The sequence below is a fragment of the Scylla paramamosain genome, chromosome 29, assembly GCF_035594125.1.
Source record: "Scylla paramamosain isolate STU-SP2022 chromosome 29, ASM3559412v1, whole genome shotgun sequence".
Classification (NCBI taxonomy): domain Eukaryota; kingdom Metazoa; phylum Arthropoda; class Malacostraca; order Decapoda; family Portunidae; genus Scylla; species Scylla paramamosain.
The window spans coordinates 5,718,133-5,745,110 of NC_087179.1; the positions used below are offsets into that span (position 1 = coordinate 5,718,133).

The 26,978-nt window shown below is 40.2% G+C and overlaps 1 protein-coding gene across 1 annotated transcript in view; it reads left to right on the top strand.

Annotated features, from left to right (window-relative positions):
• The first annotated feature begins 1,729 nt into the window (after nucleotides 1-1,729).
• LOC135115196 (prolow-density lipoprotein receptor-related protein 1-like) overlaps nucleotides 1,730-26,978 on the top strand; it is a 48,934-nt gene continuing 23,685 nt past the window's right edge. The window contains exons 1-3 of the mRNA XM_064031703.1: nucleotides 1,730-1,833; nucleotides 2,861-2,927; nucleotides 5,794-5,837. Coding sequence (XP_063887773.1) covers nucleotides 2,871-2,927; nucleotides 5,794-5,837 — 101 coding nt within the window. The 5' untranslated portion in view covers nucleotides 1,730-1,833; nucleotides 2,861-2,870. The remainder of the gene's footprint in view (nucleotides 1,834-2,860; nucleotides 2,928-5,793; nucleotides 5,838-26,978) is intronic.

The following is a 26,978-nucleotide window of genomic DNA, read 5'->3' on the forward strand; positions in this document are numbered from 1 at the left end:
GTGGATTGAGAAGCATGTGCGTTAGGGGTATGGGGAAGCTCGCACGTGTGTGTGTGTGTGTGTGTGTGGATGGGTGGGGAAGGATTCGTGTGTGTGTGTGTGTGTGTGTGTGTGCTAGCGACCTAGGGCTCGATAAAACTAATTTCATACATTATGGTTACAAATATTATTCATTCATATTGTTTTTCATCCGAGGTTAATTACATTATACGAACATGAGGGATGTAAGAAAGATAAGTAGACCAATTAACTCGGGCAGTGATGATGGTGGTCCTCAGACTACAAGGAAAAAATATCAAGTATGATCGTAAATTTCACTTGAAATGGTCAAGTGAACCCCAAATTTTCACCGTGGATGATTCATAGTAAGAACCCAAATAAAGCATTTTTCACCGTATGTGAACATGAAGTATCCGGCACCATAACGTTACTAGAGACGCATAGGTCAACTGAGACACACGAGAAAAATATGATTACAAGAAACCAACCTAAAAAGTCACCAATTCCTTTCAATCATGTGTATCAGCACGCTTTGAAAAACAAGTCACAGCCTCAGAGCTTAAGATGTGCGCATTCATTGCAGAACATAACTTGCCTGTTTCTGTTATGGATCATTTACCAAGATTTATTGATAATTTGTGTCCGGACTCAAAATTTGGGAATGCTGTTCAATATGGCAGAACAAAGGCCTCAGCTATCCTTGGGAATGTAAATGGGTGATGCTTGTCTATCAGATCTTGTTGTTCGTCGGGGCACACTATTTTCTCTCATCATTGATGAGTCCACAGATCTTTCCACCCAAAAGCACCTCGTCTTGATTGTTCGGTTTTATGACGTTAATGTTCAGAAAACATGTGATCACTTTTTAGTTTACTTGAAGTAAACTATTGTACAGCTTAAGGTATTTTAGCTCAATAGTACAATTCTTTGACATGCATTTAATTCCTTTGAAAAATGTTATCGGCTTTGCCAGTGATAACGCAAGTGTAATGATGGGAGAAAAAGGAGGAGTCATGGCACTGCTAAAATAAAGAAAATCCATCCCTATTTGTGCAAGGCTGCGTTGAAGCAACGAAGGAGCCTGAAAAGTTTTGGTATGCTGTTTCATAAGCAAAATGTAATGATGAGGCAAAGTTTCCAAATGTCTCTAAACCAGAGGTTTTCAAACTTTATTGTTTAGTGGCATACTAATGATATATCTTGGACTTTGACAGCGCACCAACTCTCCAATCACGTGTAGTGTATACCTATCCATGAAGATTACGCTGAGCACTTGGGGAATAATCACAGAGCACTTCTGTGCCGAGGCGCACTGTTTGAGAATCACTGCTCTAATCTTATCATGAACCTGACGTCTCTGCTTCACTCGTCTGCTGCCGCAGAAAAGATTTTTTCCCCACGTTATAAATATAAAAACAAAGAACCGATCACAACTGAAGACAGATTCTGAATAGATTGATACGTAACAAATGTATGCTTCAGGATTACAATTGCAAAACCTGGAATTCCTTCAAGGATCTTCTTTCTAAAATGAGCCGAAAGTGGACTCCACCGGAAGACACAAAGGGGGAAGAGGATTTACAACTTTAGTAAAAGGTAAGGAAATAATCCTGTTCTTTCTAATTATATTTTAGATGTTGGTACGTTTTATTTAGATCTGGTAAGTTTTGTTGATCTGATCAGTATGGCAACCCAAGAAGAGATGCATATATAACTGAGTGTACATAATCATATAGCCACACTGGTGCAAGAGTTCCACACTGACGTCTGAACACTTGCAGCACATAGGCAAGTCTGCCAGCAAGTCTGCTGTCACTGTCGCATCAACTTCAGGTGAGTCCACACACCGACATATTCTCTCAGTGGAGTCTGTAAGGCTGGCCGTTTCTCTAGTTCAGGGAAACACTCTAACGGCAGCAGCTCAGGTTCTTACACACGTGACACCTTACATATATACCAGTTATTGCCTGGGTAAGGTTCGCCCTTGGAGTCAATGACCAGCGTTTGTTGGAGAGCTTAGCGACTCGCTGTTTTCGATACTGTGAGCGCGTAATTAGTAACTTAGAGTTCATTAAATAAAAAAAAAATGAATGAATAAATGAATAAAGAATACTCTTACAACTTAGTCCTTTAGCTGGTCAGTTGTAACACTCTTATAACTTAGTCCTTTAACTGGTCAGTTGTATGAACCTACGTTGAACGTGCTATAGCACTGTGCGCGTAATGAAGTACTTGTTATGTGTTATTTGTTCATACAGCATTGCTTAAGCAACACTTCAGCGTAGTCACTTTCCTTCTTGGCGTATCAACATTTCCAAGAATGGATCATTATTCTGTTATTGTTCCATCCTTGGAAGTGCTGATACGCTAGGAAGGGCATGACACCGTTGGCGTGTTACATAAATAACTCTGTACAAACAAATAACAAATAACTATTACTTGATTATACGCACAATGTTATGGTACGTGAAGCGTGGCTCCCCACACCTCTGATACTGATATTCCTCATTCAGTGCACATCATAAAATTTGCAAATCTTTGCAGAGTAAGGATATGCAGTAGGGTTGTTTAAAGCTAATATATATATATATATATATATATATATATATATATATATATATATATATATATATATATATATATATATATATATATATATATATATATATATATATATATATGTATATTAGCTTTAAACAACCCTACTGCATATATATATATATATATATATATATATATATATATATATATATATATATATATATATATATATATATATATATACCACTGCAAGAATCTCAATATCCATCACAAAAACTGATGTAGCTTTCAAGGAAACACCGTAAATGTATTTCAACAGAGTCACCGAGATGGTCTCTGCAATACTGCTGGTGGTGCTCGTGGCCCTGCCCGGTTGTCACTCTAAGGTGAGTATGTGTTGTAACTTCATGCCTTATTAGAACACACGCCATTTCCAAAACATGGCAAATAATCATTGCCAGGAAATACGTAAAATGTTTGTCGTTTTACTTGTTCTGAGAGCTGTATACTGGTGACAAGGGAAAAAATCAACTCACATTGCCATTCCTAAAATGAAATACTAATAGAAGAAACCGGATAGAGGTAAATTATGTTTGAGGTGTCTTGATGCTCTCTTTTGAAACCGTGTAAATAGTAGGCACTAGGCAATACAGCAACAGGAAAAGAATTGCAGTCTTTCGTTTTTACTCAAAAGTTGCGTTGCGAGAGCATGAATGATTTAGAGCGTGGTGCTGATATGGTGCCGACTGGCTTGACGTAATAGTAACGCTGCGAGACGGTTTGAATGACTGTGTTTGGCTTCTAGCTCAGGCCCTGATTATGGCTGGCAAGAGTAACACCATCATGTAGCTCACTAACACTGGATGCAACATGTTTGTTGTCTGTTTTTAGGTTTTCTGGGAGACTTAAGAGCCTTCAACTCGTTCTTCATTATTAATGTCCGAGGTTGCTAAAGTTTGTATAATTGGCTGGGACACAGCTGCGATGACTGGCTATTCCCTTTGTCTGTGCTCCATTGAATTCCCCTGCGCTTGTTCTTGACATATTGTAGTGACATTAACTTCAAAGGATGATTGCGTGTGTGGTGAAGATCGATACAGCTTGATGTGCCGGATTGAACATAAGTAGTAGGAACCGGTTGGACTGGTAGTCCTTAAACTTCTTCATGAGCGCAATTACTTGAAACTTTTCAGCTTTTCGCGACTCAAAATAAAAATAAATAAATAAACTGCGAATCTTAATTCTCCAAGAAATTTTTGATGTTTTCCTTTTTTTTTTTTTTCTTAACTATGATAATGGAATAGCAGATAAAAAAATAAATACTCACAATCACACTGACTGACTGGTCGGCTGTCGTTTTGGGTGTCGGGTTCAGGCCCACCATACAGCAGTTCAACACACGCGCTTGAGGCAATCGTTCCAGTCAGAGCCATCACTAAGTGGGGAAAGGATGATTATATAATCAATTTCTGAATGAATGCAAAGAAATGGAACTTCAATTTAAAAGGAAGGTAATTTGAGAACCGCTGGGCTGGATCCAGTGTTGATGATAAGGGCCAGATAATTGAGCAATAGTGCAGAGGTTCTCAGACTTTATTGCTTGGTGGCGCAAGAATGATATATCTTGGACTTTAACGATCCACCAACTTTTCAGTTATGTGTAGTGTATACCTATCCATGAAAACTGCTCGGCGCACTTTGGGGAATAGTCGCAGCGAACTCTGCGTCGCAAAGCACAGTTTGAAAATCACTAGCTTTGTGGATTGATTTATATTAGCGGAGAGATTTCTTTGTCAACCCTTTTTCACCAAACCCTCAAGAGTTTCTCTGAACTTGGCGAACTTTTGGGGTGAGTAGTAAGGGCCGCCTCTGGTGTGATGGCATCCTTGTAACTGATGTTTAATTTCATACAACTGTTACGTTCATTAAGATTTAGAACATGTTTCAGATGCCACTGCGAGGCTCACATTACCTCTACCAAGTCTGGCGTCACCTGTCACACCATTACGCGAGAACACTGTAGGTAGCGAAGAAAGAAACAAGAAATCCTTTAAAGCTAAAAAGATCTTTATGGTACTGTATGATTAATTGTGGTTACCTCCTATTTTCTTAATAATCAAAAAAGTCAAAATTCCAGTATCAGATTCTCAGCAGCAACCTAAAGTGAAAAACTACACATTCGATAATAAGAAAATGTCTGAGTTGCGAATCCATCTTAAAAGGCAGACCTCCGGGCTCGCTGGTGAGGGATATCGACATGTGAATGACACTCGTAAATAATTTTTCTCTTACTTCATTAAAAAAGAGATTCAAGTGACAGCAATGAGGGTGACGTTTCCACCGAGCCAATCGTTCTCTTGCTCAAGAGCATAAGATCATAAGAAATAAGGGAAGCTGCAAGAAGCCATCAGGCCTACACATGGTAGCCCCTGTATGAAATATACCTACCTATTTCTGCTATCATCCCCATCCATAAATCTGTCTAATCTTCTCTCAAAGCTTTCCAGTGACTCAGTACTAACAACTTGATTACTGAGTCCGTTCCATTCATCTACCACTCTATTTGAGAACCAATTCCTTTGTATCTCTTTTTTTAACAAATTTTTCAAGCTTGAACCCATTATTTTTTTTTTTTTGTTCCATCCTGGTTATTGATCCTAAGAATTTTGCTTACGTCTCCCTCGTTGTAACCCTTATACCACTTAAAGACTTCTATCAGGTCCCCTCTTACTTTATGCCTCTTGAAAGAATGTAAATTTAACACTCTCAGTCTTGCTTCGTAAGGAATACTCCTCTTCCCCTGTATCCTTTTACTCATTCTCCATCGCTTCTGTTTGCCATGCCGTGTTCCTTGGTATCCATGTACTACTTGCCTTATTACGTTGCTGAAAAGTGCAGTTCTTATAACCATCGATGACAATGAAAGGGTAGATAACTGCAGGCGGGTCTTCAGTCGGGTCGACTGAAGTGTTTGACTATTTCAAGATTTTTTTTTTCAAATAGTCTTAAATCCGTTAATCTTTATACCTATTATTACCCAACATACTGAAATGTTTTCGCGTTCTATAACTATTTTGACCAATCATTTTCAGATATCATTTTACCACATATTCTTGGGAGATTGATTACAGATTTACTGTAGTCTTTCACCATTCTCTAGAAGATATCATGAAATAATAGTGAGACAGTTATAGTGAGCATCATAAGAGATATCCACAAGTTTTTTATATTTTTTTATCTTTTCTTTTTCAGATACCTCGTGATCTTCCTTCGCATGTTAGTCCTGCCTCCGGACGGTAAGTTTTCTTGTGTGTGTGTGTGTGTGTGTGTGTGTGTGTGTGTGTGTGTGTGTGTGTGTGTGTGTGTGTGTGTGTGTGTGTGTGTGTGTGTGTGTGTATATATATATATATATATATATATATATATATATATATATATATATATATATATATATATATATATATATATATATATATATATATATATATATATATATATATATATATAAATAATTTGTTACAGCCACACATCACAGCCCAGGCCTATCAACAGCTGTCACTACATTTGGGTCAGGTTCCCCAGGTTATCACTCTGGAGCTTAGTGCGGGTAAACTCGTGCGAGTCCAGCCACCTCACGTGGCAGTATACAGCAGATGCCTCTATGTTGTCACCCCTTCCTTCTAATGCAGGAGAATAAAGCAATAATTGGAATTGTTTAGGAGGACTTTTAAAGGTATGTTCTAGAGAAACACAGACAAGACTGAAGCCACATTTAAAAGACTGTAATACTCTAGAGCTACCTCCTTCAGTAAAGTACCACCCATGTCCCGCAGAATATTATAGTACTCTAGTTTGTATTTAGCTGATCTCCAATCTCCCAGAAGACGGACCTATTTGCCTCAAACCAGATAAGACCGGGGAGAAAACAGACTGCTAAATATGAGACACCAAACAAAGAAATCATCTGGCCGCTAGAAACACGGACAATTCACAAGGCCAGTTACATTTACGAAGACTCACAGGTGAGTCAACACAACTCCAACATAAGAGCAACACAATGAAGCACAACAGTAACCCGACTTGGGGTTACAGGGCATCCATAGTTTCTCGAGACGCAGAAGGCAGTCAGTCCAGGCCAAAATACAGGACGATATATGTTCAACTGAACTGTGAAGTGTATAGCTACTAATGATAGATACTACTGACTTTTACCCCCTGCAAATACGTACCTCATAACCAAGCACCAAATGTAACGTGCCCTCTCACTCTGAAACCTGCCGGCCATCTGAGAAACAAAGAAAAGGTGCGAGGCAGTTGGAACAAAAGAAAAAAAATAGGAGTCCAGTGGCCATGGCTTTTCCACGCAGGCCCCAAGCAAGTGGCAATGGGGAGAGGGAGAGATGGAGGGAAAGCAGGGTGGATGAAAGATTTAAATAATTCCATACCACGCGCCACTTGATAGGCCGTGAGGCTGAGAATCTCTCTTATCTTTATTAATCAATTTTAGGAAATCCATAGGGGGTAGCTAACATCCAATTCTTCCATACTGGACTAACGCTTCTCTTGTTTCTTGGGTTTTGATCTCAACTTACTAGGTTTACTGGAAAGGACCAGATTAAAGGGAAGAAATATTATATATTATATTATTATTGAAAATTATTATATAAAACAAGCAAACACGCACCCGGCAAGCATGACTCAATTAACGCTCCCTTCTTCTCTCTCCTGCCCTCACTTCCCTCTCCGCTTCTTTCTCATCGTTCTTCATCTCTCATACTTCTCTTCCAGTTAATAAAGCAACTCTCCCCAATAATATATATATACATATATATATATATATATATATATATATATATATATATATATATATATATATATATATATATATATATATATATATATATATATATATATATATATATTAAACAAAAAGACCGGTGGAATAAAAAAAAAAGGTGTAGCTAAGTGTACTGACTTGGTGTGCTTTCTTTGGAGGGAGGATGAGGACTGACAGAGGGTGGCGTTGTGGGAATTAGATTGATTCCTAACTCAGAAACCAAAGCTCCGAGCAGAGTTGATAAGAAATACAATTGAGATAATGATAACTGGTTATTTATTTTAGATTTTAACTGTAATAGTAGAGGTGCGAAGAGAAAGCATCCAGAGTTTTCTTTCTTCTTCTGGATGCTTTCTCTGTTCACCTCTCCTATAGCTCGGAATTTTATCATCTATTAACATACCTGGCCCAGGAAACAACCTACTTCAACTAACTTCATTGAAGCGGGAGGTGGCTCATAGACTTCACAGCACTCCAGTGGATACAGCGCTGGCTGGATTTTTATGCAGCTTCTCCACACCATGTAATAGTTAGCTGTTAGCACCTTTGTGTTTTATTTTTACTTATAGTTAGGTTTCCTAAACACCTATCATTTAGTGATGTCTTAAGTATAATGCATGGCAATGGTTGTATGGGATTTTACAGTAATCTAGAATACTACACTATAAGGTCAACAAAACAAAATTAGGTATAGAATTCCTCAGTAAATACAAGGTTCACGATATAATACCTAAATTCCTTCACTTTACGTACACAACCCTAACATCAGAAACTTTAAAACTTATATCACCTGTCAATTTAAGTTACTGAACCTTGAAATTAACAGCAAAAACTATCTTCTAAAATAACAAAACAACTGAACTTGATCAAGCTTACCTTAACTTCAAAAACGCAGTTTCATATTAAGATTTCAAATGCCTTTATACTAGATTAAAACGCAGCAATGAGTCCAAATTAATACATGATAAAATCAATCATAATAAGAAATTAGAAGCTCTAAGTATCCCTAGTTATCATCTCAAATAGAACACTTACTACCTCAGAAATAAATGTAATTTTACAAAGACTATCATACTCCCTCCCTAGATGTAAAATTAACTTCGTGAACCATTTCTTTGCTTTTGAAAGTTTAGTCAGTACTCTTCAATGCTTGCCATAGGAATGTCAAGCTTGCCAAGGAATGGGGAAGCTTGATTAAGGATTTTTCCTCAAGATTTCAAGATTTCAACACAATTAAACGTTCTTTCCTAAAATTACCACAAGCTCTCTATGACTCTCATTAAATTAAGATCAGATGACTTAGTTATTGTCACTAGACCAGACAAAGATTATGGCACAGTGGTTATGAATGGAAAAGATTATATTAGCAAAGTTAAACATGTCTCAAGTGATATATCCAAATTTAAATTAATTAAAGACAAACCCTTTGACTGTATTACTAAATCTGAAGATAAACTAGCAAGACTGCAGAGAAGTCTCCTTAAACTAAATATCATCACTAAAGATATCTTTAACCACCTCTTCACTAGTGGCTCGTCTCCTAGCATCATCTATGGCCTTCCGAAAGCTCACAAAGCCGGTTATCCTATTAGACCCATTCTTAGTACCACTAATACTTTTAATTGTAAATTAGCTAAATACTTTGTCCCCATATTGGAAGTTCAAACGTAAAATAAATTCACCTTAAAGAATTCCTATGATAAATTAGAAGTCCATAATACTGTCATGGCAAGTTTTGATATGGTCACTATTTATTAATACCCCCCTTGATGAAAACATTCAGACAATTTGTAATGATCTATTTAAAGACCAAGACAATTATTTTAATTACACAAAAAAAAAAAAAATCAGATTTAGACTTAGCAATTAAAGACTCTCCTTTTCTGTTTAGTATTAAATTATATGTCCAGTCTTGCTAATGGTTTCTTATGTCACCAGGGAACCAATTGGTTGAATGAATGCCCTAGTGAATACGAACCTATGTTTTACAGGAGATAAAATTCCTCAGCTATCTAAACTCCAAGTATCCCAATATTGTATCCACATGTGACACAGAAAACAATGGCTCTATCGCATCTTTAGATGTAATGGTGACTCGTAATAATAATCAATTGCAAACAGCAGTTTACCGCAAACCAACCTTCACTGACTTGGGGATTACTTATCTTTCTTTTCTTCCTCATTTGTTTAAGACTAATGCTATTAAAACTTTTTTATCGCTTTTACAGTCTATCCTCTAACTGGTTTATCTTTGACCATGAAATTAACTGTTAAGGACTTTCTTCCATAATAACGGGTTTCCGCTAAGCCTCATCTATAACAATAATATAATCTATAATATACAACATTTTAGAACGCACATTTAATCAGTCCACTAATGACACTCAGATGTCACTTAAAAAATTTAATAAAATTACCTTGCTATGGCCACCTTACCTATACTGTTAGAAAGAGACTCAGTACCATACTTAAAACACAATACCTTGATATTATTTAATTTTCATCTTCACAAATAATTTTAGTATTGCCTCCTTCTTTAAATTAAAAGACAGCATTCTTATTGGACTCATCTCAAACATCATGTATGTATTCAGTTCTTCGAGTTCCAAGACTTGATATATTGGAGAAACCAAAGAATGAGTGAACATAAAAGTAATTCGATACGTACACATAGACAACTATCTCATCTCCAATTCTCAGCAATAAGAACACATTCTCACGAACACGGCCATCCTTTTTCAGAGAAGAATTTTTAGAATATTACATAAAGCTGATGCACATACAGACATTATAATGTTAGAAGCTATTTACATTAAACACTTCAAACCTTAATTAAATAACCAATTATCATCATCTCAACTGTGTCTCGTATAAACTCTGCTCAGAGCTTCGGTTTCTGAGTTAGCAATCAATCTAATTTTCACAAGGGGAGTCATCACCCTCCTTCCAACGAAAACACACCAGGTAGGTCCACTTTGTACAACTTTTTTATTCAACTTGCCTTATTGTTTAATATCTGTCTCCATTCAGTATGTCGATATATATATATATATATATATATATATATATATATATATATATATATATATATATATATATATATATATATATATATATATATATATATATATATATATATATATAAAGAGTGTGTGTGTGATATATAAAGTGTGTGTGTGCGTGTGCGTGTGTGTGTTTGCGTATGCATGTGTGTGTGTGTGTGTATGTCTGTGTTTTATGTAAGAGGAACACCTGCCAAGGAAAGCAAAAATCCAATAAAAAAAAATTAAAAAAAAATGCCTACTAAGATGCCGGTCCCCGAATAGAGTCCGAAGCCACAAGTTGAAGGAAAAGTGTCTTGAAATCTCCCTCTTGAAGGAGTTCAGGTCATAGGAAGGTGGAAATTCAGAAGCAGTTCCAGAGTTTACCAGAGAATGGAATGAATGATTGAGAATACTGGTTAACTCTTGCATTAGAGAGATGGACAGAAAAAGGGTGGGAGAAAGAACAAAAGTCGTGCAGTGAGGGTACGGGAGGAGGGGAGGCATGTAGTTAGCAAAATCAGAAAAGCACTTAGTATGAAAATAACGGTAGAAGATAGCAAGAGATGCAACATTGCTGCGATGAGAAAGAGGCTAAAAAGACAGTCAGTTAAGGAGAGGAATTGATGAGACAAAAAGTTTTTAATTCCACTATGTCTAAAAGAGAGGTATGAGTGGAAGTATGGAGTGGAATTGAGTTTTTGAGACATTCAGCCATACCAAGTTTCCCCTGCTCCATTTAGAAACTTTAGAGAGATCAGAAATCAGACGTTCTGTGGCTTCCCTGCATGAACTGTTTGCTTTCTGAAGGGTTGGACGTCTAGAAAAAGACGTGCAAAAGCGCAGAGCGGTGTCATCAGCGTAGGAGTGAATAGGACAAAAAGTTTGGTTTAGAAGATCATTGATAAATAATAGGAAGAAAGTGGGTAACAGGACAGAAACCTGAGGAACACCAATGTTAATAGATTTAAAAGAACAGTGACCGTCTACCACAGCAGCAATAGAATGGTCAGAAAGGAAACTTGAGATGAAATTACAGAGAGAAGGACAGAATCCGGAGGAGGATAATTTGGAAATCAAAGCCTTGTGCCAGACTCTTATCAAAAGCTTTTGATATATCTAAGGCAACAGCAAAAGTTTCACCAAAATCTCTAAAAGAGGATTACCAAAACTCAGTAAGGAAAGCCAAAAGATTACTAGTATAGCGGCCTTGACGAAACCCATACTTGCGATCAGATAAAAAGTTGTGAAGCGATAGATGTTTAAGAATCTTTCTGTTGAGGATAGATTCAAAAGCTTTAGATAGGCAGGAAATTAAAGCAATAGGACGGTAGTTCGAGGGATTGGAACGGACACCCTTTTTAGGAACAGGCTGAATGTAGGCATACTTCCACCAAGAAGGAAAGGTAGATGTTGACTGATAGAGTTGAAACAGTTTGACTAGGCAAGGGGCAAGCACGGAGGCGCAGATTCGGAGGACAATAGGAGGGATCCCATCAGGTCAAAAAGCCTTCGGAGGTCTAGGCCAGCGAAGGCATGGAAAACATCATTGTGAAGAATTTTAATAGGTACTATGAAGTAGACAGAGGATGCAGGAGAGGGAGGAACAAGCCCTGCATCATCTATGGTAGAGTTTTAGCAAAGGTTTAAGCGAAGAGTTCAGCTTTAGAAATATATGTGATAGCAGTGGTGACATCTGGTTGAAATAAGGGAGTAAAAGAAGAACAAGCAAAGTTATTGGAGTTGTTTTTGGCTAGATGCCAGAAGTCACTAGGGGAGTTAGATCTTAAAAGATTTTGACACTTTCTATTAATGAAGGAGTTTTTGGCTAGTTGGAGAACAGACTTGGCATGGTTCCGGGCAAAAAAAATGAAGTGCATAAGATTCTGGTGATGGAAGGCTTTTGTAGGCCACCTCTCTATCATGTATAGCACGAGAACAGGCTGTGTTAAACCAAGGTTTGGAAGGTTTAGGTCGAGAAAAAGAGTGAGGAATCTACGCCCCCATACCAGACACTGTCACTTCTGTTATGCACTCGGCATACAAAGACGGGTCTCTGATACGGAAGCAGTAGTCATTCAAAGGAAAATCAGCAAAATACCTTCTCAGGTCCCCCAATTAGCAGAGGCAAAACGCCAGAGGCACCTCCGCTTTAGAGGATGTCGAGGAGGGATTGGAGCGATATGACAAGATACAGATATGAGATTGTAATCAGAGGAGCCCAACGGAGAAGAAAGGGTGACAACATAAGCTGAAGGATTGGAAATTAGGAAAAGGTCAAGAATGTTAGGCGTATCTCTGGGACGGTCAGGAATACGAGTAGGGTGCTGCATCAGTTGCTCTGGGTCATGGAGGATAGCAAAGTTGAAGGATGGTCAGTGAGGGGAGAGGAAAGCCAAAGCTGGTGGTGAACAATGAAGTCTCCAAGAATGGAGATCTCTGCAAAAGGGAAGAGTCAGAATGTGCTCCACTTTGGAAGTTAAGTAGTCAAAAAATTTCCTATAGTCAGAGAAGTTAGGTGCCAGGTATACAGCACAGATAAATTTAGTTTGAGAGTGACTGTAGTCGTAGCCAGATGGTGAAAAATTCGGAAGATTCTAGAGCGTGGCCACGAGAGCAGGTTAATTCGTTGCGCACAGAAACGCAACATCCAGCTTTGGATTGTAAATGAGGATAGAGAAAGTAGGAGGGAACAGAAAAGGGGCTACTGTCAGTTTCCTCGGAGACACCTGTGTTTCAGTGAGGAAAAGAAGATGAGGTTTAGTAGAAGAGAGGTGGTGTTCTACAGATCGAAAATTAGATCTAAGACCGCGAATGTTGCAGAAGTTTATGAAGAAAAAGTTGAAAGGTGTAGCAGCCTTCCCTCCAAAGACACCTTTCTTTTTTCACACAAACCTACAAGCACCTAATTACACACACACACGCCCTTCACTCAAAGTTTAAAATTATCATGGTGACTCCTACACCAGTCTCAGAGTCAGCAGTCTGACCTGGGGACATTTGCGGTCCCTTCCCCAGATGGTGACTCCGAGATTGGTGTAGGAGTCACCATGATGATTTTAAACTTTGAGTGAAGGGCATGTGTGTGTGTAATTAGGTGCTTGTAGGTTTGCGTGAAGGAAGAAAGGTGTCTTTAGAGGGCAGGCTGCTACTGCCCCCTTGTGTTGTGAGACACAAAGGGAAACGTTCAGTGAGGTCACAGATGGATTTAATGATAAGTTTGTGTGCCTACTGTGTGTGTTTGTGAGTGTGATTCACCTACGGTCGTCTACTGGTCACCCAGCCAGCCGTTACCTTATGGAAAGAGCTCAGAGCTCATAGTGACCGATCTTTGGGTAGGACTGAGACCACTTACTTACCCACTTACTTACCACACACCGGGACAGCGAGGTCACAACCCCTCGGGTTACATCCCGTACCTACTTGATGCTAGGTGAACAGGGGCTGCACATCTATCAGCATTAAGAGGGTCGCTCATTTGCCTTGCCGCGGCCGGGATTCGAATCCGGGCCTTCTTGGTTGTGAGCCGAGCTTGTTAACCACTACACTACGCGGTGTGTGTGTGTGTGTGTTTGTGTGTGTGTTATGTAGGAGGGACACCGGCCGAAGGCAACAAAACCCCAATAAGAAAAAAAAAAAAGGCTCACTCAGATGCCTGTCACCAAAAAGAGTCGATAGCGATATTCAAAATTTACAGGATAAGTTTCTTGAAACTTCCCTCTTGAAAAGTTCAAATCATAGAAAGGAGGAAATACATAAGCAGGCAGGGAGTTCAAGAGTTTACCAGAGGAAGGGGTGATTGATTGAGAATACTGGTTAGCTTTTGCTTTAGAGAGGTGGACAGAATAGGATTAAGGAAAGAACAGTCTTCTGCAGCAAGGCCGCGGGAAGAGGGGAGGCATGCAGTTAGCAAGATCAAAAGAGCAGTTGGCATGAAAATAGTGGCAGAAGATAGCAAAAAACTTTTGATTCACCCTTACTAAAGTAGTGGTGTGAGGGTAGCCCTGATACATGTGAAACATATTCCATACATGCATGGATAATGCCCCTATACAGAATTAGCAGCTGGGGGGATTAGACAAGCTGGCAGAGATGACTCAGAACGCCTAAATTTATGGAGACTGTTTTAACCAGAGTTAAGATGTGAAGCTTTCAGTTTGGATTATATGTAAAGAACAGACCGAGGATGCTCTGGGTAGATGAGGCGAGGGGGTCAGTTGCGTGTCATTTAAAAAAAAAAAAAAAAGGAATATTTATCTTGAAAATTGTGTCGAGCTGTTTGGTGGAGGAATTGAATTTTTGATGCATTCAACAATACTATGTTTGCTCTCCCAATCAGAAATTTCAGAGAGATCAGGATCCAAGCGTTCTATGGCTTCATTGCGTGAACTGTTTTCTTCCTGAGAGGTTAGACGCCTACGAAAAAACATGAAAAATGCAGGGTGGTATCATCAGCGTAGGAGTGGATAGGACAATAAGTTTAGTTTAAAAGATCATTGACAAATAATAGGAAGAAAATGGGTGACAAAACAGAACCCTGAGGAGCATCACTGTTAATAAATTTAGGAGAACAGTGACCGTCTACCACAGCAACAATAGAACGGTGAGAAAGGAAACTTAAGATAAAGTTACAGAGAGAAGGATGGTAGTCAGAGAGGAGAGGTAATTAAGAAAGATACGGTGGAGAGCCAGATGGTGAGAAGCTTGAAGCTGATGCCGGAGTTTGATGAAAGAAAGATGACGGAGTGGTTTAGAAAATTTGAAAAGAAAGCAGCAGAGTTTGATTAGCCCCGTTTAGTGATGTGTTGGCCTTGTTGCTAGTATGTTCAAGGGCAAGGCATTAGAAGTTTATGGTAGGATGTCAGTAGATGATTTGGAGGATTATAAGTTTAAGGCTGACATTTTGAGAGCCTGCGAGCTACGGTCGGAGATGTATAAATATAGTTTAGAGGGGCTAAGAAACAACCCGAAGATTATCTCAGTTGTGTTCGCTACCTCGAGGTTTTTAAAAACTGGGCTGCTAGCGAGTGGGTTACCTCCTTTCGTGAACTGGAGTTGATATTTATGGAGCAGTTTGTTGATGTGACTGAGGAGATTGTCCAACTGATCCGGGAAAAGCTATTCAGTGCCTTGAAGGAGGCGGCTACGTGGGCAGATGATCATGTGTTGACCCACCGTTCTGTCTCGCTGGACAAGTAGTGTTGAGCGTAGCCAATGACGGTTAGCCGGGAGGCGCGGCTGGAGTTGGCCCGGCGGGAAATCGGTCATAGTAGTTGTGGTGGAAGCAGGTTTAGTAGGTTTAGCAGGACAAGTGCTGTTGATAATAAGTCCACCAAGCCCCCGAAGGAGACAGACTGGGAGTATGGTGCACAACACTCCCAGGTTTATCATGCAGCCTACTCGTATGTCATTATTGCAAGAATACAAAACACCTTGAGCTTTATTGCTCCATTCTTGTGACAGCCACGGCTCGTAAGTCCCCCAAGAAGCTGGTGTCACACAACCAAGACTTTGAGAATGGGAATGTCCGGTCTGTTTTTGGTAAAATGAAAGGCAGGACTATTTGGCCTTTCATCTGTTGTTGATACTTTACCGTCCCCATTAAGGTCTGGTTTGGACTGGTGCTGTTCATTTTTGCCCCAAGGCACTGTTGAGATTGCTAGGGTTGAATACCCTGTCACTGTGCTGCGGGCGGCTCAGCAGTCTTTATGTAGAAATATTACTGGGAGGCGTGTAGTCTCCTATAAGGCTGCGCTGTGCTGTGGGATCGGCGCAGTAGAAAACTTCACTGCGGTGATGAAAATTACGTGCCCACTAGTGACCGGGGAGGCGCGGGTAACATTAGCGGAGGACCTACCCGTGTCAGGAGTTGATTCCTTTTAGGGAGGAAATGATCTGCAGATGGAAGAGAGAGAGAGAGAGAGAGAGAGAGAGAGAGAGAGAGAGAGAGAGAGAGAGAGAGAGAGAGAGAGAGAGAGAGAGAGAGAATGGGGAAGACTAGTGACATAGCCAGTGAGCTTGGCTGTGTCCCATGACGCAACACTCTCTCTCTCTCTCTCTCTCTCAGATGCAGAGAGAGGCGAAGGGAGACCAAAAACAAAGATGACAGTGACAATAAAAAGTGTGTGTGTGTGTGTGTGTGTGTGTGTGTGTGTGTGTGTGTGTGTGTGTGTGTGTGTGTGTGTGTGTGTGTGTTTGTATATATATATATATATATATATATATATATATATATATATATATATATATATATATATATATATATATATATATATATATATATATATATATATATATAATAAGGAGATCAGTATGGGAGAGTGACACCACGGGCCGCTATAAAGCGAAATCATGTCAGATGGATATGTTGGACTGAGAAAGGGACATCGCAAGAGGGAGAGAAGCGTGACACTAAATACGAGGAGGTAGTTCGAGAAGGACTGCAGGAGGGAAAGAGAATTACGAGAGTCGGTAAAAACAGAAAAAGAGGAGGAAGAGAAATACAAAAGGCACTGCAAGGCGGAGACGATGGCATGTCATCGACAACTGGGACCTCTTCTATGGTAGAGGCCCCTTATACGCCAGGGATGGAGTGCATTTATCACGCCAGGGTGTTCGGGTTTTGGCCAGAACACTCGAGCGGGAGGTAACTGCACTCCAGCGCTTTTTTCGTTAGTCGGGAGGGAAGAAGGGGTTGTGAGGTGAAAGCGAAGGACAAATTAGTTAAATCTAGAAAAATAACTAGCTCAGGGAAGGTGAGAAATAGCTTAAGTGTTTACTATACAAACTGTAGAAGTATTTTGAATAAAACAGACTTGCTTAGAGGAATAGCGTGTGTAGAGAACTTTGATATCATTGCTTTAACTGAAACTTGGTTAGATATGTCAGGAAAAGTATTTAATCCAGAGTTTAAGATTGATGGTTATACACTGTTCTATAAAGACAGGGAAAACAGGAAAGGAGGAGGCGTCGCGTCATTACAGTGTTGTATTAAGAGAAGAATTAAAAGATAACAAAACAGAGTCGATATGGGTAGATATTAAGGAGGGATCACAGTCAGTAGTAATGGGAGTAGTGTACAGACCACCGACCAGTGCAAAGGAAATTAACGCCTCACTGTGGCAGGAAATAAACAGAGTAGGCAGGTACTGTCGGGTATGTGTGGTATATTTTAATTTTAGGAATATCGACTGGAGTCTGATGGTGGGTAACAAGGAAGCAGAGAAATTTCTTAAGGTAATTCAGGATAATTTTTTAAAACGGGTAGTCGTAGAACCCACAAGGGGAATAGTATTCTAGATTTAATTCTTACTAACAGGGAGGAAGCAGTCACGCAGGTAGAGGTTGGAGGACCATAGGGAAATTAGGTACAATTTAAAATGGGAGGAAACTTAAAAGCAAAAACACTAGTAAAATACCTGACTTTGGAGAGCAGATTTTGAGGAATTAAAAAGGTACCTCCAAGGAGTTGACTGGCAACGGATGCAGGGTGAGGTCAGGTCCGGGACGGAGTTGAGAGAGATAAGGCAGAATGAGAGAGATAGGTGAGGCGTGAGGGTGTAGGACAAGAGGAGGGAAGGGGCGTCCGGAAGGGGCGGAGGAGAGAGGGAGGGGGAGATAGGTTTGAGTATGTTGGAAGGTCAGGTCATGCTGAAATGGGAAAGGTGAGGTCGAGGCGAGTAGATGAGGGAGTGGAGAGGATGGAAGGGGCCGAGATGAGAGGATTAGGTGAAGTAAATGTAGATGAGTTGTATAAATATTTCGTAGATAAAGTTCATACAGGTCAGTTAGCAAGAATCCCGTATAGGACAATAGGATCACAGAAAAATTACCCTAAATGGATGACTGCTAGGTTAAAGCATTATATAGGGCGTAAGAGAAATATATACAAGAGATTAAGGGCAGGTGAAGAAGTTTTAAGGTCACAATATAATGAATTAGAACAGTCAGGAGGTTAACAAAGAAAGCTAAGGGCAATTATGAATTAAAGGTAGCCAGCCAGGCGAAGACAGACCCCAAGGGATTTTATCAGGTATACAGGACGAAAGATAAGGATACTACAGGTCCATTAAAGGCAGCAGATGGGGAGCTGGTTAGTTCTGGGCAGGAGATTAGTAAAATTGTGAATGAATACTTTTTAACTGTCTTCACCCAGGATGCAGGATATGCCAAATAAGAACATAAGATCATAAGAAATAAGGGAAGCTGCAAGAGGCGGCCAGGGTTACACGTGGCAGTCCCTGTATGAAATATACCTACCTATTTCCATCTATTATCCCCATCCATAAACCTGTCTAATCTTCTTTTAAAGTTCTGTAATGTCCTAGCACTAACATGATTACTGAGTCCGTTCCACTCATCTACCACTCTATTTGAGAACCAATTTTTTTTCCTATCTCCTTCCTAAACATAAATTTTTCAAGCTTGAACCCGTTATCTCTTGTTCTACCCTGGTTGCTGATCCTAAGAATTTTGCTTACATCCCCCTTGTTAGATAGGAGATAGATAGGCTAAAAAATATCAAAACACCAGGACCAGATGAAATTATCCCAGAGTACCTGAGGAATGCAAAGAGATTATTAGTGAGCCGTTAGTTTCTGTCTTTAGGAAATCACTTGTCAGGTGAGGTACCAGTAATGTGGAGAGAGGCTGATGTAGTACCCATCTTTAAGAAAGGAGATAAAACTTTAGCGTCTAGCTATAGACCTGTCAGCTTAACTTCAGTTCTAGGTAAAATATTGGAGTCAATAATAGCGAGGAACATTAGGGAACACAAACATAACTTGATAAATCAGTCACAGCATGGCTTTGATAAATCAGTCACAGCATGGCTTCACGAAGGGGAAGTCTTCCCTGACAAACTTGTTAAGTTTTTACAATAAAATGTACGAGGCAGTAGATAATGGTGATAGTTATTATATCTTATATTTGGACTTTAGTAAAGCATTTGACAAGGTACCCCATCAAAGGCTCCTGAGAAAGGTTAGGGCACACGGGGTAGATGGGAAAGTGTTAAGCTGGCTAGGGTCATAGCTTAGCGACAGGCGACAAAGAGTTGTAATAAACGGCTCGAAATCCGAGTTGGGTCATGTAATTAGTGGGGTGCCACAAGGATCAGTATTAGGGCCATTGTTATTTCCAATATATATATCAATGACTTGGATAGTGGAATTAGTAGTGATGTTAGTAAATTTGCGGATGACACAAAGATAGATAGATTAATTAAGTCAGAATCGGATGCAATCGCCTTGCAGGCAGATTTAGATAGGATGAATGAATGAACGGACAGATGGCAAATGCAATTTAATATCAACAAATGCAAAGTACTTAGCGTAGGTAGAGGAAACCCACACAGTAGTTACACATTAAACAACCAAACTCTGGTAGGTACAGGGTACGAGAAAAATTTAGGAGTTAAAGTTAGCTCTGAACTCCGTCTAGGAAAGCAATGCATAGAAGCCAGAAACAGGGCAAATAGGGTACTAGGATTCATTCTTAGGAGTGTTAATATTAACGTTATACTTGGCGCTGGTCGGACCTCATCTAAACTACGCTGTGCAGTTCTGGTCTCTGCATTACTGGAAAGATATAGATCTATTAGATCAGTACAGAGGAGAATGACTAAAAGGATACAGGGGATGAGGAGTATTCCTTAGGAGGCGAGAATGAAGCTCTTAAATTTAAATTCTTTAGAGAGACATAGGTTAAGAGGGGACCTGAAAGAAGTCTTTAAGTGGCATAAGGGTTATAACAAGGGGGATGTAAGTAAAATTCTTAGGATCAGCAACCAGGGTAGAACAAGAAATAACGGGTTCAAGCTTGAAAAATTTAGGTTTAGGAAGGAGATAGGAAGAAATTGGTTCTCAAATAGAGTGGTAGATGAGTGGAACGGACTCAGTAATCATGTTGTTAGTGCTAGAACATTAGGGAGCTTTAAGAGAAGATTAGACGGGTTTATGGATGGGGATAATAGATGGAAATAGGTAGGTATATTTCATACAGGGACTGCCACGTGTAAGCCTGGTCGCTTCTTGCAGCTTCCCTTATTTCTTATGTTCTTATGTTCTAATTCTGTCGTGACTGGGAAGGAAAAGAAACGGTTAAACTAGACCCGAAATAGGATTTAAAGCCTCAGTATTGGTATGGATGTTGAAAAAATGAGCGAGATGTAAGAAAAAAAAAACTGAGAAGAATTGAAGAATGCAGATTTAGAAAAGTCAGAGACTGAGGGGCAAAGACAAGAGCCAGTTATAACCAAGGGAGGCAATGCATGGACAGAGAAAGGGAGGAGGAGGAAGAGGGAAGGAAAGGGAGAATGTGATAGGAGAGCATCCATACGAACGGACAAGGGGACAGACAAACGAGGGAAAAACAAGAACACTGCACGAAGTGGCGGAAGAACAGCATGTTTAGGAAGAGAGAACTGGTGGAAACGTGCATAAGAATGGAGAGGCAAAGGTGCAAGACGGAGAGGTAGGCCAGATTCAGTAAATAGGCTACCTACGGAAGAAGAGCGGAACACACCAAGGGCCAAACAAGGACCTATAATGGTGAACCGCGTCATGGAGGCTAAGAAAAGAGGCAGAGAGGTAAAAGAATAGATATATCAACAGTAGCCAAGAGTGGAGAGGCAAAGAGTACTGTGAAGATGGATGAGGATGTTGCGGTCTATGCCCCGAGACTCATGGGAGAGTCTGCATTAGGCATAGGGAGTCAAAGGTAACTCTGAGGAATTTGCCAGGTGGCGATACGGGAAAGAAACATCATAGAGGAAGAGGGATGGGGGAGATGAAAAGAATGGGGAAAGCTTAGAGGGAGAGAAACAGAAGCCAAGGTCAGTAGCCCAAGAAGATATTGCAAATTGAAAATGGCAGCGAGAGAGAGAGAGAGAGAGAGAGAGAGAGAGAGAGAGAGAGAGAGAGAGAGAGAGAGAGAGAGAGAAGCTGCTGGCCACAAGTGAGGGAACCGCACCCTCCTGACTTTTGAGCATTGACTCGAGGCACTACATGATGTTCTTCTTCTTCTTCTGCAGCTGCTCCCAAGTTTATATGGGGTCGCTGTTCCTCACTAGTCTTCTCCACAAGGCTCTGTCTCCAACCTCCTCTCTACTCAATCCTCTCTCCCTCAGGTCCTCTCCAATGCGATCCTTCCACCTTTTATTTGGTCTGCCACGTCGTCTTCTACCCTCCACTTCCATATCCAATATCCTTCTGCCGACATACCCTTCTTCTCGCCTTTTGATATGATCGAACCATCGCATTCTCCTTTCTTGTGCTTTCTTTGTCACCTCCGTTACTTTGGCTGTTCCTCTTATAAAATTGTTTCTCACTTTATCACTCCTTGTCAACCCAAGCATCCACCTTAACATTCTCATCTCAGCAACCTCCAACTTATTCTCCTGTGCTTTCTTTATTGGCCACGTCTCCGCACTAGATAACAATGCGGGTCTAACCACCGATTTGAACACTTTCCCCTTTACTCTGGCACTAATTTTTTCGGTCACAGAGCTCTCCAGTTGTTCTTTTCCAATTCTTCCAACCCGATTGGATACGGTGAATGATCTCTCCATCCAGGCTGCCGTCCGCTGATATATGAGAGCCCAAGTATCTGAACTCCTTGACGCCCTTTAACTTCATATCTTGCATCCATACTTCACTCTCCTGTCAACCATTAAAATTCAGATACTCCGTCTTCTCCCAGCTAATTCTCAAACCTCTCCCTTCCAATGCTCCTCGCCATCTCTCCAACTTTCTCTCTACCCCATCTCTACTTTCATCCACCAAGACGATGTCATCCGCGAACAACATGGTCCACGGTGCCTCCTCCTTTATATTTTGAACACTATCATCCATGAGTAGGTTGAACAGATATGGGCTCAGAGAAGAACCCTGGTGCAGACCCACTCTCACACAGAACTCTGTTGTTCCCACAGTGCTCCTTACCCTCGTCCTGGAGGCTTCATACATGTCCTGGATCACTCTCGCATAATTCTCTGATCCTCCTTTCCTTCTCATACTAGCCCAAACTTCCTGGCGTGGTACTCTATCATAAGCTTTTTCCAAAACAATAAAAATAAGGTGAAACTCTCTTTGCTTCTCCCCATACCTCTCCAGTAATTGTCTTAGCGCAAAGATTGCATCGGTAGTACTTCTCCCCGGCACAAATCCAAATTGCTCGTCTTCCATCTGTGTTTCTCCCCTTACTCTTCTCTCAATTATCCTTTCGTACAGTTTCATTGTATGCGACATTAATTTAATTCCTTTGTAATTTTTACAGTCCTGTATGTTTCCTTTCTCCTTGTATATTGGGACAATATCGCTGCATCTCCATGCATTTGGGATTTTCTCCTTCTCATAGATCTATTTACCAACACAGCCACTTAAGTCCTTCCTCTTCTAAACTCTTCCACACCTCTACATGTATGTTATCCGGCCCTGTTGCCTTCCCATCGTTCATCATCATCAGTGCTTGTTTGACTTCCTCCCTTGAAATTGCTGTTTTTCTCCTGTCATTTGGGTCCCCATCCTCCAACACTCCTCTTGGGTTTTCTTCATTCAAAAGTGCCTTGAAATATTCTTTCCATCGCTCTCTTATTTCATTGTCATGAATTAGAACTCTTCCTTCCTTATTTTTAACCTGCTTGATATGCGTAAAATCCTTTGTTGACTTCCCTCTCTCTTGCTAGGGCAAATATCCTCTTCTCACCTTCCCCTGGTTTCGAATTTATTTCGAGGTACTACATATTGAGCTGATGAACTCCTTAGATCTTACTCATAAACTTCTGATCTTCATATGATAATGGAGCATCAGCTGACTTTCTACCAGTGAAGTCAAACTTAAACATATCATTAACTTTAGTAGGACTAATCACCTCTTTGGTCTTAATAGGAACCATTTAGAAACTATTATATTCTTCATTGATTTCTACTTCTTGTGTTACTGTTCTGTAGACTGCTACTATATCCTTCGTTGGACTTGCATGAGGAGAGATTCTACTAATAATCCTTTATCCTAATTTTATCGTAGGCGCATAGAGGTAATTGGCATTATCATCTATTTTTTGCTCTTGTGCCTTAATGACTGCTGTGCAGTCAAGACCAGTGAGAAGTCCTGTGTCAATATTTGGGTCATATTTCATCAGTTCGTCAGAAATTGCCTTTAAGTAGAGCCAGTTGCAAGCTGTGTCAGGCCTTGGTATTGTCACATTGTTAATTTGCAAATGCCTGTGGTTTATTCTCATTGCGTGACTATATGTATTGTTGAAAATTATTTTGTTTTCCTACACTTTCATCATCTGGGAGTATTCTCACTCTTTTTCTGCACTTTTTTTTTAGATCTCTCTCATTTTCTTTGATAACGTTGCCTTTGTTTTCTTGACAGCATAACTTCTGCCTCAGGTTTCGCCTTAGCTAACGAAGCTTCTGTCTCTACCAAACTATCATGATATTCTAGAATGTCTAGACTGTTTACTAAAACGTGAACAAACTGATCCTTTGTCACTGTTTAACTCTTTCCTTTTACTTTCTATACTCTCTAATATATCATGGTGAACTTCTTTTTTTTAAGTTCCTGCTCATCATTTAGCTCCTTTGACTTTTCCGGCTGAAGTTCCACCAATTTCGCATATTCTGTGTGATACTGATGAATCGTCTGTAATTCTTCCCTTGTCATAGGCTCTATGCAAGTCAAAATTGCTAAGTGCACTTTTTAATGTTTACTTAATTTTGATGGCAATACTGCTTCATTTACGTTTGGTTAGACTAACTACGTTTACGTTTAGACTAACTTGATATTCCCTTCCTTTAGAGGTCGGCAGTCTTGTCCTGAATAAATTTTCCATTAACTTGATCCTTGTCCACCCGCTCCTTCTCATTTTCCCCAAGACCACCTATGACATTTGTTTTCGCACCATCTGATATATCTAACAATTATATCAATAGTGAATTAAGGCACACTGACTGAATTAAGGAACACTGAAAGAGTAACTAAAATTATCACTCTAATCCTCACTAATCGGGTAATCTTGCTGTCACTTTGGCTTTTCATTTCAATGCCCATTTACTATACTATACTTTCTTGCCTGTGACCATGGTCTTACAAAATGGAGGTGAGGTGCTGTGAGCGGAATGGATTGGCTATCGTCAAGGGTAGAAGTGCTGACTTGGAGATTCTCATCAGCAGGCAAGGTCTCCCGACTCACTGCTACGTGAGGTCTTACCTCTTGCCCGTTGTTTTACCTAAGTAAGAGCGACTTTCTTTCTGAAGCTGCACAGACAGGTCGTATCAAGTTATAGATCTGTTGTACTGATCACACCCCTCATCGTAGGATCGAGAAAAGACAATCTCTTGGACATTTATTGAAGCAAAATATGAGCATGAACTGAAAAAAAAAATCGTTCTCAGTTTCTCGTTACATAATACTAATACTTATGTATAACATATATTTTCAGTAGCCCCTTTTCTGTTCCCTCCTACAATCCAAAGCTGTATGGTATGTCTGTGTGCGCAACGACTTAATCTGCTCTCGTGACCACGATCTTGAATCTTCGAGTTTTCCACCATATGGCTACAACTGCATAGTCACTCTCAAACTAAATTTATCTATGTATACCTCCCACCTAATTTCTCTGGCAATAAGAAATTTTTTGAGTACTTAACTTCCAAAGTGGAGCACATTCAGACTCATTTCCCTTTTTCGGAGATCTCCATTCTTGGAGATTTCAATGTTCATCACCAGCTTTGGATTTCCTCTCCCTTCTCTGGCCATCCTGGTGAACAAGCCTTTAACTTTGCCATCCCCCCATGACCTAGAGCAACTTGCGCAACACTTTCTTGACCGTCATGGAGATACGGCCAACATTCTTTACCTTTTCCTGCCCTCTAATCTTTCTGCTTATACTGTCATCCTATCTTCGTTGCGCTCCTCCGATCACAATGTCATGTCTGCCTATCCCTTGAATCCCTTCTCAGGATCCCCCAAAGCAGAGGTGCCTCTGGCGTTTAGCCTCTGCTGATTAAAGGGGACCCGTGGAGGTATTACGCTGATTTTCCTTAGAATGGCTACTGCTTCCTTGTCAGAGACCCGCCTCTGTGTGCTGATCACATAACAGAGACGATAGTGTCTGGCAAGGAGGCGTACATTCCTCACTCTTTTTCTCGACCCAAGTCTTCCAAACTTTAGTTTAACACAGCCTGTTTTCATTCTATACATGATAGAGAGGCGGCTCACAAAGGGTACTTAAGCTTTCCATCAACTGAATATCATGCGCTTTATATCTCTGCCCAAGAGTCTGTTCTAGCCAAAAACTCATTTATTAACAGGAATTGTCAAAATCTTTCAAGATCTAACTCCCCTCGTGACTTCTAGTACTTAGCCAAAACATCTCCAATAACGTTGCTTCATTTTTCCCTCCTGTATTTCAACCTGATGGCACGACTGCCATCTCATCTTATTTCTAAATAGGAAGATTTTTTAAACATCTATCACTTCACAACCTTCTAGCTGATCGTCAGTATAGGTTCCGTCAAGGCTGCTCTACTGGTGGCCTTCTGGCTTTCCTTACTGAATCTTGGTCATCCTCTTTTAGAGATTTTGGTGAAACTTTTGTTGTTGCCTTAGACATATCAAAAGCTTTTGACAGTCTGCCACAAAGTTTTGATTTTCAAACTTCCCTCCTGTGGCTTCTATCCCTTTCTCTGTAACTTCAACAAGTTTCCTTTCTGACCGTTCTATTGCTGCTGTGGTAGACGTCACTGTTTTTCTTCTAAATCTATTAAGTGTTCAGGATTCTCACCTACAACCCACTCTCTTCCTATTAGTCATCAATGATTTTTTAATATAAACCAAACTTCTTGTCGTATTCACTCCTACGCTGATGGTACCACCCTATACTTTTCCACGTCTTTTAATAGACGTTTAATCCTTCAGGAAGTAAACAGTTCAGGGAAGCCACAGAACGCCTGACTTCTGATTTCTCTAAAATTTCTGATTGGGGCAGAGTAAACTTGGTATTGTTCAATGCTCAAAAACTCGATTTCTCCATCTATCAACTCGACACAACCTTCCAGACAACTATCCCCTCTTCTTCAATAAGACTCAACTGAACATCCTCGGTCTGTCCTTTATTTATAATCTAAAATGGGAACTTCACATCTTATCTCTAGCTAAAACAGCTTTTATGAGGTTAGGCATTCTGAGTCGCCTCCGCCAGTTTTCTCACCTTCCCTCCCCCCTGTTAACTCTGTACAGGGGCCATATTCGTCCATGTATGAAGTATGCTTTAAATGTATGGGGCATCCACTCATATCGCTATTTTGACAGGGTGGAATCAAAAGCTTTTCGTCTTGCCATCTCCTCTCCTCTAACTGTCTTCATACTCTTTCTCACCGCCGCAGTGTTGCATCTCTTGCTATCTTCTACCGGTATTTTCATACTAACTGGTCTTCTGTTCTTGCTAATTGCATGCCTCCCTTCCTCTCGCGGCCTCGCTGCACAAGACTTCCTTGTTTCTTTCACCCCTATTCTCTCCACATTTCTAGTGCAAGAAATAACCACTATT